This window comes from Macaca fascicularis, chromosome 14, assembly GCF_037993035.2.
Source record: "Macaca fascicularis isolate 582-1 chromosome 14, T2T-MFA8v1.1".
NCBI lineage: Eukaryota > Metazoa > Chordata > Mammalia > Primates > Cercopithecidae > Macaca > Macaca fascicularis.
This window is the reverse complement of record NC_088388.1, coordinates 15,264,457-15,282,328: the sequence shown is the minus strand read 5'-3', so window position 1 is coordinate 15,282,328 and position 17,872 is coordinate 15,264,457. Positions and strand designations below refer to the sequence as shown.

At 36.7% G+C, this 17,872-nt stretch overlaps 1 protein-coding gene across 2 annotated transcripts in view; it reads right to left on the bottom strand.

The window, feature by feature from the left end:
- LOC102117510 (olfactory receptor 5B12) overlaps window positions 1-17,872 on the bottom strand; it is a 64,144-nt gene that overhangs the window by 2,950 nt on the left and 43,322 nt on the right. Inside the window, exon 4 of one of the 2 annotated variants that reach the window (XR_012423207.1) lies at window positions 1,609-1,645. Coding sequence is in view for 1 of the 2 variants with exons in the window: in XM_045371884.3 (XP_045227819.2) it covers window positions 694-1,626 (933 nt within the window). In the remaining variant the exon portion in view is untranslated. Of the gene's footprint in view, window positions 1-655; window positions 1,646-17,872 lie in introns of those variants that run through there. The other variant, XM_045371884.3, reaches the window with a different exon arrangement.

Below are 17,872 nucleotides of genomic sequence, written 5' to 3'. Positions count from 1 at the left end.
GAGCATACAATAATCTAATCAAACTCTTAAAAAAATCGATGAGGGCATTAGAAATCCATAGAGGGCTTTGAAAAGCTCCCATATATTCCTGGGGATTACAAAAGTCATGCATATGGGCAAGGCCCTATGTATTCACAGGAAAGACCTGAGAGGACCTAATGTTTCATTTGTGGCTGATCTTGAAGCTCTGCACAAAAAAGACATGAAGATTAAAGGCAGAATTTAAACTGCTGGAGCACTGAAAACATGCTCCAGTACACACATGCAAAGCCTATGCATAAGGCTTCAGAGAATTAACCATGTAAAGCACTTAGAAAACTCTGTCCAATTGTTAGTTGACTGCTAACTAAGTAGAAATTTCAGTGGCCACACACAACAAGAAATGCAGAATTAACATAAGTAACTCAGGAAAATCACTAAACAAACAAAAGTACCACCAACAAAAACAAAGCCTAGATGGGAGGAGAGAGATGCTTTTTAGAATGCGCTATATTTTTATTATTTAAAATATCCAGGTTTTAACAAAAAAGTGTCACTTAAAGAATGAGGAAAGCATGGCCAATTCATATGTTTAAGAAAACAGTCAATAGAAACTGTCCATAAGGAAACCCAAATATTGGACTTAGTAGACAAAGATTAATATGAGGTGGAGGAAATTATCTTATTGTGAATTCTTTATAATTAAAATATGAATCATATAGAGGACTTTGCCTTCCCTACAGTCTTTTTAAAGGCACTCTTAACCTCTTTGTTCCTCAGGCTGTAGACCAGTGGATTCAACATGGGAATGACTATGGCATAGAACACAGATGCCATTTTGTCCATGCCCATGAAATGGCTGGAGCTAGGTCGTAAATACATAAAGATGCCTGTCCCAGAAAAGATGGAAACTGCAGTAAGATGGGAAGCACAGGTGGAAAAGGCCTTCTGGTGTCCTTCAGATGAGCGCATCTTCAGGATGGTGATAAATATAAATAAGTAGGAGATCAAGATTACCAGTATAGAAAAGAAGTCATTGAATCCCACCACAAAAAAAATAACCATCTCACTGATGTAGTTGTCTGAACATGAGACAGCCAAGAGAGGAGGAGCATCACAGAAAAAGTGTTCAACTACATTGGATCTGCAGAAGGAGAGCCTGAAAGTGTTCCCAGTATGAATGGATGCATTCAGGAAACCACAGACACAGGAGCCTATGGCCAGGCAAGCACATACGTTTGTTGTCATGGTGGTGGTGTAATGCAGGGGTTTACACACTGCTGCATAGCGGTCATAGGCCATTGATGCCAGGAGGGAATTTTCTACAGTGATAAAGGCTACAAAGAAGAAGAATTGTGTGGCACAAGCATTGTATAATATGAATTTGTCTCCTCTGAGGAACCCCACCATCACCTTGGGAGTGACAGCTGAGGAATAACCAAAGTCCACCAGGGAGAGGTTAGTGAGGAAGAAGTACATGGGGGTATGGAGACAGGAGGCCAATATAATCAATTCAATCATCCCCAGGTTCCCAACCAGAGTGATGAGGTAGACAAAAAGGAAGACTATGAAGAGTGGGATCTGCTGTTCTGGGTCATCAGTTAATCCCACAAGAATGAATTCAGTCACCTCTGTGTTGTTCTCCATTGGGAATTATGTAGCTGCCCTGTAGAAATGAAAAGACAGAATCAGAATGATAAATGGAGGGAGGACTACTGAGATCAGTCAGTATGCCCATTTTGTGCTTTATTCCAGTATTTTAATTACTTGTTTCCAGCAGTCCTGGATCTAAAACATGCCCATGACAACAAAATGCAATTTTAAATTATAATAATTCATAGAGCATTCTTAATAAAATGATTTTGGAGATAATCCATCCCAAACTCCTAATTTCATAGATTACTGAACTAAGGTACAGAAAAGGAAAGATTCATACAAGATCATAAGACTAATTAATTGGAACAGGCAAAATATAAACCAAATCACTTTGAATTCAAGCCTTAACTCTTTATCATAAAGAAAAATTCCTTTAAATCTTTTACATTCAACCTAAACTGGGCACAAGATAGTAATTTATTTAATTGACGAACTGACTGCCTGATGGAGCAATTAAATCTATCATTGTAAGTCAATGTGAAGAATGGAATAGCATGAAATTAGGAATCAAATATACTTACCAGTTTTCTTGGCTTTATGCAAATAACCTACATTTCTAGATCTCAGTTAAATGATAATAACTGCATCCACAAATGTTTATAACCTCTTCCAACCCTTAAAAAATCTTCAAAAAGTTAAAAAGGAACATGACTATTCAGTAATACCAACCAATTGACCAATCAACATAAATTTCTGGATGTGTTCATTTCCTCATTCTCTCTACAAGCACTAATTTCAAATGGAGCACCATGTTGCGTGCTAATTGCCAGGTTTACACTAATGCACGAGATACATTCCCTGACCAGATAGATATCTAAATTGTTAAATATCATGTTTAAGTTCAGAATATTCTTATTCTCTATTCCCAAGGAGAGAGAAGTGTTTTCTCATTTGCTCAGAACTGTGTGATAGATGTTAATCGCATCTACACTGCAGACCATCAGTCAGGCCATAATGTAGTTAATAAATTGTGTCCAATGACCAGATGTTTTTAGTGGGCAGAATTAGAACATGAAATTAGGTCTCCTCATTCCACTAGTTAGTTGTGCCTTATGTAATTTTGCACATCTCTATTTCAGTGCATTTTATAACTGGCTTCTAAGCCTGATTTCTTCCTCATTTATTAATCACCATTCCTTCTTTCTTTCTTTTTTTAAAAAAATATTAGTATGGGCTTCCAGATTACAGTAAAATTTTATGTTGACATTCCATTTGATTATCTCAACAACTCTAGAATTAGGAGAACTAATATTATCATGTTTCCTGAAAAAGAAAATTGAGAAATAAATAGTTTAAATAACTTGTTCAAAGTAATATAATCTTATTCTTTGTAAAGCAGGGACTCGAGGCCTTCTTGTGCTTTTTCTTTATGTCACATGATAAGTATACATATTCTAATAGAAACTCATTAGAAATACAAGTTGAGAATCCCTAATCCAAAAATCCAAAGTCCAAAATGCTTCTAAATCCAAAACTATTTGAGCACCAACATGATGCTACAAATGGAAAATTCCACACATAAGTATGTAGCACAAACTTTGTTTCATGCACCAAAATTATTTAAAATATTACCTAAAATTACTTAGGCTATGGATATAATATGTATATAAAACATAAATGAATTTTGTGTTTACATTTGGGTTTTATCACCAATATATCTCATTATAAACATGCGAATACTCCAAAATTCAAAAAAATCCAAAATCCAAAACACATTCCCTAATATTTTAGATGAGGAATATTCAACATATATAGCCTCTGGATGTGGCTATATATGTTGAATATGAATAAAAGAAATATTCAAAATTTAGAGCCAAATCTCGGATTAAACCGAAGGAGAAATGGGTACCTTGATGCATTTTTCTAGCTACCTCTGCCCCTGCAACTTTGTGCAGACAATAGATTTGATCCAGAGACTTACCCTTCTCCCTGAGAAATACAAAATTCGGGTCCAGCACTTTCATATATAAGTGAATGTCACATCAGAAATTAAGTTCTTTAAAGAAGGAAAACAACTTTTTGAAGATTTCTCTTTAGTGTTTGGCCAAGAGGCTTAAAGTTCTTTAGAGGCAGGGGGAAATTGAAAGAAAAATGCTATTGGCTTTGGAATCAGCTAACAAGAGCTCTACTCCCGTATTTACTGCTCCTCCTTTGTACATAAGACTCTTAACTCATTTGTATATCAATAGCTGAATCTATAAAAAAGGAAATAATAAAAGATAGCCCCAACAACATCCAGCCTGAAAACTGCTGCTATGGTAAGAAAAGAATAGGAAACCTATAATTTCTTATACTCAGTAAGCGGTGATAATCATAACCTCAATTAACATAATTATTACTGGGGTTTTTTATAAACATTGTTGCAGGCTTTTTGCTATATATCAGTTTTGGAGAAGGTCATAACTACTACTAGATGACTATTGACAATCAGATGAATAAAAAAATGGTCAAAGTGACTCTGGTTCTGGGGCTGCTCCTTCTAATATGAAGCCAAATGGAATCATATAGGTACTCGATCGGTTGAAAAGTGGGAACCAGGAGGTAATTATATGGTCACAGAGCTCTCAGGGGACACATACTCTATGAGGGCTACAAAACACTTTATCCAACATACCTGGAAATCAGGTGATTAAAGAATCTGTGGGGATCCAGCTCTGCTTGTTGTGGGAGATCATGAGTGTATTTATGTTACTTTCAGTTATTCTCTTGGGTAATGCACAAATTAAGCCACAGCACGTCCTTCAAGACTGTAATTTGACATAAATACTAAGAGAGAGAGACACACATTTTATCATTAAATAAGGGATGTGGACTTGAGGGATTAGTGTTTCTTTTAATTCGCCTTAAATGTTTGAACCATTGAGAAGAAATATTAATTCATCAACTGTTTATTTATTGCAAGTGGATTTTAGCCATAGTGATGAGATTTAAGAACACAGACCCATGCAAAATAAACATCATTCTTGTGCCCATGGTGTTTAAATCTAATGGAGAAGATAGACAGTAAGCAAATAAACTCCCTAAGAAACATGCATAAATATGCATATATACATATATAAATACATATGTACATATGGAATAAGCATATAACTATACATAAAAATGAGATAAAAAATAAATCTACTTTATATTGTTTGGTCAGAATGTTTTCTCTGGAAAATTAAGATTTCAGCCAAGTTTTAAAATGACAAAGAACCAGTATGGAAAAGATCAATTCCAAACAAAATGAAATATATGTGGTAAAGGACCCAAGTTTCAAGAAAGTTAACAGAATCTAAAAGAAGCCAGAATGTTTTCTTCATAACTAGACTTCTTCCTTGTCAATTTCTGTTTCAGCATCCTCCACCAAAGAAACCTTGACAAACAAAATAAACAGAGTGACACATAAACAAGATGGCAGAATAGGAGATATAATCCTCTTCCCCTCACACAAAAAATCAACCAATAATTATCCATGAATGATAATAGCCTTAGTAGGACTCAAGGGACCATTTAAAAACCTGTAGCAACATAGTGAAACAAAAAAGGTGGGAGAGGAATAACCACATAGAAAAGACTGTTGGAGATTTGTATATACCCGAGATGTCTAGAGATCTCTAGGAACAAAGAAAAGCAGGTTCCAGCATTATCAACCATGTTATGAGTGCCACCATTGTTCCCAGCAACCTGCTGTACAGAGAACACTGCCATCTTTCACTACCAAGATAATCAACAGCCATCCCCACCATGGAGCCCCCAGAAAATGAAACACTGCTGCACCAATGCTTCCAGAAGGGACAACTGTTTTGTTGCCCCATGGCCAAAGCCAGCATTCTTTCCAACTTTGCACCTGCCTCAAACACGGGAGCCACTACTGTTATAGGTTAGCCACACCCCACACCTTAGAGCCCCAGTTGCTGTGTGTGCATACACACTACATGCACTAAGTCCGCTACAATATTGACCAGCCTGAGGCCCAGAGTCCAGAGCCACTGTAGCTTTGAGCAAACCTACACTCTGGACCCTAGAGCCACTATATCTCTGCACATGCATGGACTTTGGCCCCCAGCTTCTCAGCTGCTTCACAAGCATCTGTGCCCCACACAGAGTTATCAATGCAGCAGTGGGGCATCTACAACCAAGGCATTCATGTCATCAGCACTTCAGACTCCAGAGTGATTTTGCCTCTGTGCATGGCCACACTTTGTATCAAAGGATACAAAATTTCTGTTAGAAAGGAGGAATAGATTCATAAAACCTACTGTACAACATGATCCATATATTTAAAAACAAGATACTGTGTTCTTGAAAAATGTTAAAAGGATAGAGTCTAAATGTTCTCACCCTCAAAATGATAACTTTTTGAGGTAATGCGTATGTTAATTAGCTAGCTTTAGCCATTCTAGAATGTATATATATTTCAAAAAATTATGTTGTACACAATAAATATGTGTTATTTAGTCAACCAATTAAAAATAAGTTAAAAATGTTTTCACTGAATACTCGTAAGTGTACAAAATGAAAACTTTATTAAATTATCTAAAGTTATGCTTAGGGAGAAATTCCTAGAAAAAAATAAAGACTGAAAATCAATTATTTCAGCATCCAGATCAAGAAGATAAAAAAGAAGAGAAAATTAAACTAAAGGTAATAGAAGAAAATAATAAAAGTTAAATTGTATACTAATGAAATAATAAAAATCATATAACTTCTAAAAACCAAAGTCAAAAGTTGGTATTTTAAAAATACTAATTAAGTTTATTAATCCCTAATGAAACTTATCAATAAATAGAAAAGGCACAAATTACCAATATCTGGAATGAAAAAGGTATTATTAAAAATTTAATCTGAGACTGTTATGAATTACTTAAAGCCACCAATTTTTTAATGTATATAAAATTTACAAATTCCTAGAAGAAAACGTACTAAAACTAACACAAGAATCAAGAAAAAATTTAACAGTCTTCTATTTATATAGAAAACTTAGATCTAAGTATAGATTTATTTATTTATTTATTTATTTTGGGGGGATGGAGTCTTGCTCTGTCTCCTAGGCTGGAGTGCAGTGGTGCAATCTCGGCTCACTGCAAGCTCTGCCTCCTGGGTTCACGCCATTCTCCTGCTTCAGCCTCCTGAGTAACTGGGACTACAGGTGCCCGCCACCACACCTGGCCAGTTTTTTTGTATTTTTAGTAGAGACCGGGTTTCACTGTGTTAGCCAGGATGGTTTCGATCTCCTGACCTCGTGATCCACCCGCCTTGGCCTCCCAAAGTGCTGATTACAGGCGTCAGCCACTGTACTCGGCCTAAGTATAAAAATTTTTTAAACCTTCTCTCTAAGATAAAAAGATACCCCAAGGCACATATATTTTCAATGATGAAACCTAGTCATTTCATTTAAAAATAATATCAAAATTACCAAGGCCTGGCAAAAAATAGAAAAAGAAGAAAACTTTTCAAGTTATTTTTTTAGGTCAACATAGTGTTTACATTCTGAGATAACTTAAAGACAAAATATTAACATTAATAAGTGAATTTAACAAGGACAGTGGTTACAGGATCAATATACTAATGTAATTATATTTCTATATACCAACAACAAATAGAAAATAAAATAAATAAACAGCACCTCACACTGGCATCAAAATGACCGAATATATATAAATAAATCTCAAAAATGTAGTTGTACAAGACTTCTGCACAAAAAAGCTACAAAACATTACTGACAGAAAATAAAGAGGCTATGGTAGATGGAAGGATATACCATATTCATGGATCAAAAGACCTAATATTGTGAGTTTAAAAAGAAAAAGTCCTTTCTCCCAATATTAATCTACCAATGCAGTGCAATCCAAATCTTAACATGTATTTTACAAATTGATTCTAAAATTTATATGAAAATATGAAGAAAAAATAGTCAAGATAACTTTGAAAAAATAAAGAAGGCTGAAAGAAATATACAACCATATATCAAAACTTTCTATAAAGCAAAAACATTATTGTGTATTGACACAAGAAGTATATAGAACAATTAAACAGAATGGAGAATCTGGACACAGAATCACTAATGTGCAGTAACCCAATTAATGAAAAATACATCTCCTAAGGACACCTCATCAGTTACAGTTCCCACTCTAAAATCCAGACAAAAACTGAGAGCTTTATTGCAGTGACTGTGGTTCTGAAAGTCAGCTAATCAAAAGTTTATCTCTGTAAAGTTTACAGTTACTGGTGTAAACTTAAAAAGTGTTCTTACACTTTTACAGTTTAATGACAACCCAATTCCAAACACTCTGACTTCAGAAAGCCTATTAAATTCTGGGTTCAAAAATTATTTTCAAAAGGGAGAAGTTACTCATTTTAAAATTTATTTTGGAATGTTGATCTATTAGCTGGAGCAATAGCAACCATTTTGAACCATAGGATGAAAGACACACTTAAAGCTGTAGGGCAGAGACCTAAAAAGAAATTCAGTCCTTAATTTTTTCTTGAAAATGCCATATATTCTGTCACCAACTGGTGTACTTCAATCCTGGAGTTAGTGCAGATCCAATCTGGAGTTAGTACAGATACCACAAGTTAGGGGCTCAATCCTCCACAAGACTGCCCTCACTTCAGATGCCAGAGGCACTTCAGGTCACCCCAGATCACTCACACTTTTGACTGGCTATAAATACAGGGGTTTCCACCACCCTCTAAAGTTTAATAATTCGCTAGAATGACTCATGGAACTCAAGAAAGTACTGTGCTTATAATTACAGTTTTATTATAAAGAATATAGATCAGGACGAGCCAAAGGAAAAGATACGAAGTGTGAGGTCTGAGACGGTTCCAAACATAGAGCTTCTTCTCATGGCACACTCCAGCACATGAGTGTGTTCACCAACCAGGGTGCTCAACTGAGCTTTGGCATCCTAAGTTTTTATTGAGGTTTTATGGTATAGGCACAATTGATTATATTTCAGCCACACAATTAAGCTCAATTTCCAGTCCCACTTCTCTCACTGGAGGCAGTCTGGCTCAAGGCCCTAACCTTCTAATCACATGGGTGGTCTTTCTGGTGACCAGCCCTCATCTTCAATTATCTCATTAACATAAAGTGAAATGGATCCAAAGGGCTCATGAATAACAAAGACACTCTTATCATTTGGGAAATTCAAAGGGTTTCGGATACTCCATGCCAGAAACCCAAGATAAAGACCAGACAGATCAGACTTTCTTCTATGTAAAAGAGAAATAATCTTATCTTACTTAAACCACTAGCATTTTCATTGCTATTAAACAAAATCCAATCCTAGCTGAAAAATTGTACACCAGTATTACTGAGCTAATGGAAACAGTATTAGAGGTGGAGTAGAATGACTTAGTTTGAAGACTTAGCTCCACTGCTAACTGCATAATTTCAAAAGTATTGCTTCATTTGAAAACATTAGCAACACCTGAAATATGTTTTGTGACAGAATTTCAAAATCAAACATCTGAAAATCCAGTGGCGAAGGGAAGCAACTTACACTATTGCAACCCACTGATGTATGATACTACATATAAGTCAAAAAAAGGTGAAATGTAATAGTCCTGATCCTAAAGAAGTGAGGCACTAGAAACAAGCTTCCTGTTTCTAGTACCTCGGAACTTACTTTCAAAGTACCTCAGAACTTTACATTACTACTTATGTTGGACTAGAAACCCTGTCCAATATTCATTTAAACATGAAGAATGTTTATAATTAATCTAGAGTAGAAAAAGTGGGGAATGTATGGTCCCAGGATTTTGCACATACATCGGCAAGGGTGTGTGTCTGGGGGGGTATATGTGGCATGTGTCACTTTTCCACATACCAACTTTTCAGGAATGACCATTTTGAGTCCCATATTTAATGCTACCACAGAGTTTTCCACAAATACAGAGCCTCTTGTGAATGCTGGCTCTTTTTGTTTCTCTGCCTTGTTCTGTAATATCATTGTTAATGCTCTATTCTTTGATTTGTTTCATGAGCGTTGTTATGCTTCACGACTTAATAGATACTATGTATATATTCCCTTTAGGTATCACATATTTGGTAATATAAACCAACTGGTTTTTAATTGTAAAAAAATGACTGGATGACTTCTGCCTCGCCTTAAGATATGCTAAGTAAATCCAACACTTTTTTTATTGTTGTTTTTGTTTTGTTTTGTGTTGTTTTTGTTTTTGTTTTAGACAGAATCTTGCTCTGTCACCCGGCTGGAGTGCAGTGGCACAATCTCAGCTCACTGCAACCTCCACCTTCCTGGTTCAAGTGATTCTCCTGCTTCCGCCTCCCAAGTAGCTGGGACTACAGGCCTGCACCACTGCGCCCAGCTAATTTTCGTATTTTTAGTAGAGACAGGGTTTCACTATACTGGCCAGGATGGTCTGGATCTCTTAACCTCGTGATCCGCCCGCCTTGGCCTCCCGAAGTGCTGGGATTACAGGGGTGAGCCACCGCACCCAACCAAATCCAACACTTTTTAAGGCTTCCCGGGGGAAGGCAATCCCAATTCTCTGTGTACCAGTTTCCCTTCTCCGGTTTCAGCACCGTAACCACCAGCATCCTTATGGGGTGAGGTCGGAGGGAGACTTACTAGGAGAAGCAAGTTGTGGCTTCCCCTTTGTTCTGGATCTAGAAGAATCTTATTTCATCCCTTTGAATATACCATTCTGTCCACAAGGGATTCCTTGGCATTCCGTGCCCAATCTCAAAAGTCTAAATTCTAGGTTTCTGTTTCAGATTTGAAAAAAATGAATGAGCTCCTTTACTTCTCTTAGCCTCATTTTCCATATCTTTTTAATTAAATTAGTAATATGTAGTCCTGTAGCTTGGGAATGAAATAAGACAAAGGACATTCAATATTTGGCGAAGCACTCAACCTATTTAAAAATATCACTTTTGTTATCAGAGAGTATTAGCTGAGATCATTCTGACTAAAGGAAGGCAGCAGTGTCACTATGAGAGCAAGGGCCCCCAGTAAGGGGGTCCTTGAAGACCTCATTAAAATAAAAGCAAATCAAGTAAACAAGATTGCCCAGACAGCAGGTTGTTCCCACTACAGTGAGCTTGAATAAAGCCAGATCGAGATTTAAGGGTCTAGTGACTGATGTCTTGAAGGGGATTATACTGACATGGAGATCTTAGAGGACAATTTCTCCTGGGAATGCATCTACAGCTCTATGTCTCATGTACTGAATATTTTAATTTAAATTTTGCCTGTAGGGACCAAGTTCTAAAGGAATTTGCTAAGGAAAGTCATGGGTAGGTGAATTTTTATTTCTTCTCCAATATGCCTATTGGTTCTCAAAAATAAAGAAAAAGAGACTTAATTTTCTTGGCAGCAATGGATGTGGTCACCAGGACAGTGAAAGGAACACAGTCTGGAACTTTCAACTAGTCACAAAGACTTTAGACAACATAATTTCCATGTCAAGTGGGACTTTTTTCTTTTTGCAAATAAACATTTTGTGTGTTGATTGTGCCTCTTGACTCCTGAAGCCATCACCTGACCGATACTAAAATCTGGCACATGGCTGGTACTCCCACTTTATACTCTGAATATTAATCTTTGTTCTCTTTCCTGTACTGTAAGTTGCACAACTTTATATGAAATTTTATATCTTGGACTTATAACAACTACAGGTAAATTGTGTGGCTTTTCTTATGGTTAATTTCCATGTAGTGACTAAGAAATCCAACTTTCTTACATGCCTGTAGTCGCAGCTACTGAGGAGGCTGAGGAAGAAGAATCACCTGGGCCCAAGAAGTCGAGGCTACAGTGAGTGGTGATTGCACCACTGCACTCCAGCCTGGGTGGCACAGTTAGACTTTGTCTCAAAAAAAATTAAATTTTAATTTTAAATGACTTTAGAGTCAACTCACAACTCCTGTTCCACCATTGTGCCACAATCATGTTGTCTATTTCTTTTACCACATCTTTGTTAACTCTTATTAGTTCCCAAGTTCCATTTGGAGTCCATTTGTCTAGAAAGAAGAAGAGAAGGCTTAGCCATGTTTTACAAATACAGTGTTTTATCTAAGAAAATATCAAATCGCTTCTATTATGATTGCTTGCTCCTAAAAGCAAACAATGAGTAGGTGACAAAAGATGTACAGCTCCCAAGAATAGCATGGTTCCAGTTATCTTTTGTTGTGTAACGAACCACTTCAAAATGTAATGCCTTAAAACATGTACTTTAATCATTAGTCTTCAGTCTGAGTACAGCTTTGTAGGGACAACCCATCTCTGCTGTATGCAGCAGGGGCTGGAGCACCTCAAAGCCTGAACACTATAATCATCAGAAGGCTCACCTACCTGAGTCAGAAAAAATCAAACAGCTGGGAACTGGTATAGATGAAATTCCTAAAGTGTCTCTTTAACTATCTCTGTATTCTCTCTACTTTGTTCTCTCTAGCATGGTGGCTTCAGAATAGGACTTCTTATACACTCACCCAAAACTCCCATAATGCATGTTCTAAGACAAAGACCCAAGCAAAAGCTATATTGCCTTCTAAGACCTAGCTTCGCAGATGCGCACGGTGGCACCCACCTGTAATCCCAGTATTTGGTAGGCTGAGAATGGTGGATCACTTAAGCTCAGGAGTTTGAGATCAGCTACGGCAACATGGCAAACTCCTGTCTTTATGCAAAATCGAAAAAATTAGCCAGGCATGTTGGCTCACACCTGTAATACCAGCTACTCAGGAGACTGAGGTGGGACAATCACTTGAGCCCAGGAGATCAAGGCTGCAGTGAGCCAAGACCACATCACTGAACTGTAGCCTGGGTGACAAAGCGAGACCCTATCTCAAACAAAACAAAACCCCAAATGACCTAGTCTCAGAAACTACACAATGATATTACTACATTGGTAATTAGAGTTTAACATGAATTTGTGGGTCACAAACAATCGGACCTCAGCACATGATTTAACTAAAAAAGTTTTGAGCCTTGGAAATTCTTGTCCCATTACATAATAATGGTTATAAGTATAATTACCATCTTGTCTTTACTTGTTCCTTGTTCTGAATCTTTTTTTTTCAGTTATCCTATTTCTATCCCACCATTCTATATTTGGTGTGTAGGAGGGAAATATATGTGAGACCATGAGAAGTCAGTCCTGATAAAGAAGTCTGTCTGTAGAGATAGTATTTTTTTTTTTTATCTTTGATCCTCCTTGGATGTGACTATGTTCTAGGTAATGGATAAAGAAAGTTTAAACATATTTGGGGACCATAGAGACAAAATAAATAAAAAAAAATCAAAAAATAAATCAAAGTGCTAGTTATCTCACAATGTCACATTTTTCTTTATTCCATAGTAATAGAGTTTTAGGAAGACATATGACTATGCAGGTAAAACTACATTTCCAAGACCCCTTTGCAGCTAGATATGTTGAAGTGACTAAATGAGAAGAAATGATGGGTGCCACTTCTGATCCCTAAGCGCAAATAGTTGGGCAAGCACTCTCTTGGACACTGTTTTTTTTCTTTCCTATTGGATAACAGATGATGGGTACCAAAACAAATACTGAAGCCATGTTAAGGATAGCACTCTTGGACTGCTTGCTTCTGGACTATTACATAAGAACAACACTGCTAGTGAAGAAAAAATCAGAAAATTAGAGCAAAAGAGATTAAACAGATAACCAATGAACAGATACGAAAAATAAACACATCACTACAGATCATAGGTATTAAAAGATCCAGAGTGAATTATAAAGTAATAAAATGGAAAATTCAGATAAAACATACACAATCCTAGAGAAAGCACAACTTACCAGAAGCTGAGTAATTCCAGTATCTATTTAAAAATTAAATATATAATTAAAATCTTTTTGACAAATATATATACAATGTCTAAATGGTTTCACCTCTAAATAGTATCAAACATTTAAGAAAGAAATAGCAGTTCTGCCTTTGAATGACAATGTGAGGAGCTCTGTAGGCATTTCCTCGATGATGCTAGTAAAAACAAAATTTTAAACAATCAGTCAGGCTCATACCTATATTCCTAGCCCTTTAGGAGGCTGAGGCAGAAGAACTGCTTGAAGCCAGGAGTTTGAAGCCAGCCTGGGCAACATGGTGAGACTCCACCTCTACAAACAAACAAAAACCAATCATCTGAAGCCTCTGTACATAGTCCTAAGGATATACAGAAAATGAAGAAACACTCATTTCAGACAATCTATTAAAAATTTCTTAAAAACAGAAAGAATCTGTATCAGTCAGTGTTCTCTAGAGGGACAGAACTAATAGGATAGTTGTAAATATGAAAGGGAGTTTATTCAGGAGTACTGACTCAAACAATTACAAGGTGAAGTCCCACAATAGGTCATCTGCAAGCTGAGGAGCGAGGAAGCCAGTCCAAGTCCCAAAACCTCAAAAATAGGGAAGCTGACAGTGCAGCCTTCGGTCTGTGGCTGAAAGCCTGAGAGCTCCTGGCAAACCGAAAGTCCAAAAGCTGAAGAACTGGGAGTCTGATGCTCAAGGGCAGGAAGCATCGAGCACAGGAGAAAGACGGAGGACAGAAGACTCAGCCAGTCTAGTCCTTCCATGCTCCTCTGCCTGCTTTTATCCTAGCCACACTGGCAACTGATTAGATGGTACCTACCCAGACTGAGGCTGGGACTGACTCCCTGTCCACAGACTCAAATGTTAATCTCCTTTGGCAACACCCTCAGACACACACAGGAATAATACTTTGCATCCTCAGTACAATCAGGTTGGCACTCAGTATTAACCATCACAGAATCTGTAGCATTTTAATCACATCATATTTCTTTCCTTTCACTATCAGGCCAGTGTAATGAAAACTCCACTCCAGAAACATGTAGCCAAGAACATACAGGTTCCTCTCCCCCAGCTTCTAGTTAAGGGCAATAGTATCTTTCTGTGAGGAAAAGAATACCAGCAATTCTCATATGGCCTCCAAGTTATCTGTGGTAGAAGCTACATTCCAAACAAATGTGCTGAAGAGGTAAAGAGTTCCTTTTTTCCCAACCTTTACTTGTTTCATGGACCTTCTACCTAAGGCATGGTATTCTGGGAATACTGAGACCTCATTCACCTTTGTCCTGAATTTCTTATAATGCAGAGGTTTATTTCTAGGAGAATCAAACTGTGAAGACTAGATAACAATGCTCTTTGCTCAGTTTCCTGCTCTTAAGCAGAATATGAGTTATAAAGAAATGTGCCACTGTCTTCACCAGCAGCTCCAGAGCCATAGCTTAAATCTTTACACTAGGGGAAGAGGCAGTTAAAAATAATGGATATACAAAGCTCTCCCCAAAACAAATGTCCTTATTTGAGACAGAGTATTGGGCAGTTCAATCCCAAGAGAACTCTTAAACATGAGGAAGTTTTAATGGAAGGCAATTAAGAGGAGACTCATGGCTTTGTAAGACATGTAAGTTAAACCATAGGCCAGCTATAGATCATGAAGAATTGGGAAAATGGCAATTAAGAAGAGCTCTCCTTAGGTAAGAAGAATTCTCAAATACTGATATCAAAAACTATCCCTTTAAAAGAGACCAAATTTAATCAGATCAGTCTGTGGAGAAATATATGGCACAGAACATTGTAGGAAACAGTAATCATACAACAGTATTTGAGCTTAACACATGGATATTATTGTAGAAAGAGAGTCAAATCTAGCCTGTCAAAACTATGGTAATCCCAGACTGACTGTGCATGTGCCCGAAAATGTGCCTCCTAAGGAGAAACATCAGAGACTTTACACTGCAGAGGAAATAGACTTCACTAAAATAGTCCAACCAGTGGTGAACAGTGACTAAACAAATAGACTAGTAACAATAACTAGCCCTGAAATGGGGGAACCAGTAACCACAGTTGCTACGATATATAATCTAAAATGTCCAGACTTCAGCAGCAACAACAAAAAAATTGAAACACAAGGTGAAATACAAAAGGCTGATTCTTTGGGAGGCTGAGGCAGACAGATCACGAGGTCAAGAGATCAAGACCATCCTGGCCAATGTGGTGAAACCCTCTCTCTACTAAAATTACAAAACTTAGCTGGGTGTGGTGGTGCATGCCTGTGGTCCCAGCTACTTGGGAGGCTGAGGCAGGAGAATCACTTGAACCTGGGAGGCAGAGGTTGCAGTGAGCCAAGATCATGCCATGGCACTCCAGCCTGCCAACAGAGCAAGACTCCATCTAAAAAAAGAAGGAAGGAAGGAAGGAAGGCAGGAAGGAAGGCAGGCAGGCAGGCAGGAAGGAAGGAAGGAAAGAAAGAAAGAAAAAGAAAGAAAGAAGGAAAGAAAAAAGAAAGAAAGGAAGGAAGAAAGAAAAAGAAAGAAAGGAAGAAAGAAAGAAAAGAAAGAAAAGGCTGACTCACAGATAGAAAAAAAGCAGATTATAGAAACTGCTTGTGAGATAAGCCAAATACTTTAAAGTAGCAATTATAAATATGCTCAAAGACCTAAAGTAAACTATGCTTAAATAAGTAAAGGAAGGCATGATGGCAATGCCTTGTCCAAATAGAGACTATCAATAAATATAAATTACTTGAAAAAGAACCTCATGGAAATTCTGGTGTTGAAAATCATAATAAATGAATAGATTTGAACTTTCAGAAGAAAGAATTAGTAAACTTAAATCATTAGAAACTATACAATCTGAAGAACACAGAGAACAAAAACTAAAGAAAAATGAACAGAGTATCATCAAAATGCAATACCATAAAGCATACCAACCTATACATGATGGGAGTCCTAGAGAGAGAGAGAAGAAAAAGAATGCAGTAGAAAGATACTCCCCCCAAAAATGACTGAAAACTTCCCAATTAGAAGAAAAGCATAAATCTGTATATCCAAGAAGCTCAATGAACTCCTAATAGGATACACACATAGAAATACCACCACAAATATACAAAAATCCAAAGAAAAAAGAAAAATCTTGAAATCAGCAAGAGAAAAATGACTTATCACTTAAAAAAAAAAAAAAAAAAAAAACTCCAAGAAGATTAACAGCTGACTTCTTATGAGAAACAATGAAGGCCAGAAAGCAGTGGATAGCATATGCAAAGTGCCCACAGAAAAGTACAGTCAATCAAGAATCTTATAACCAGCAAAACTATCTTTCAGAAATGAAACGGAAATAAAGGCATTCCCAGATAAACAAAAACTGAATTCAATGTTGGGAGACCCAACACTTATTATAATATTACAAAGGAAATTCATTGAACTGAAACCAAATAACTCCAGACAGCAATACTATTAAACACAAAAAACAGCATCTATAAAGATAATTAGGCAAATGTAACAAGACAATATAAATGCATATTGCTCCTCCCTTCTTCTCTGTCCTGATTTATAAAGCAATTGTATGAAGTTTGTATATGTATGTGTGTATGTGTGTGTGTGTATGTGTGTGTATGTGTGTGTGTAGGGGAGTATACATATATATACATATATAATTGTTGAGACTACATATATGAATTTACTATCTTTATTAATAATATCATTAAAAGGGTGAGAGGACGTGAAGTTATACTGGATTAAGATATGATGCCAGGCAATACATTAAGAAGGTAAAATAATAAAAGTTATTAATATGTTCTTGCTATTTTTTTCTTCTCTCAGCTTTTTAAAAAACAAAATTATAACAACATATTGTTGAGTTTATAACACATTGATATATAATCTATATAACAATAGCACAAAATGGGGAAAGGATATAGAGGTGTATATGAGTAATGTTTCTTTATTCCACTGGAATTAAGTTAATATAAAGCTACAGTAGATCCTGGGAGATTAAGATGTATGAGGTGAGCCCTAAAGAAACCATTAAGGAAATACAGATGCTCTTCAACTAATTTTTGTATTTTTAGTAGAGACGTGGTTTCACCATGTTGGCCAGGCTGGTCTCAAACTCCCGACCTCAAGTGATCCACCCTCCTCAGCCTCCCAAAGTGCTGGGATTACAGGCATGAGCCACTGTGCCCAGTCTCAATACCACAATTTCAATAATGGATAGAACATTTAGACAAAAGATCAATTAAGAAACTTGAATAACACTACAAACCACTAGATCTAATGGATATTTATATAACCCAACAGCTGCAGAATATGAATTCTAAAATTCACATGGACCAGAACAGACCAGATGCTAGACCATAAAACCAACTTCAATAAATTTAAAGGAATTGAAATAAGACAAGGTATGCTCTCTGGTCACAATGGGGTAATATAGTTGTAAGTGCCTATACTAAAAATAAGAAAGTTG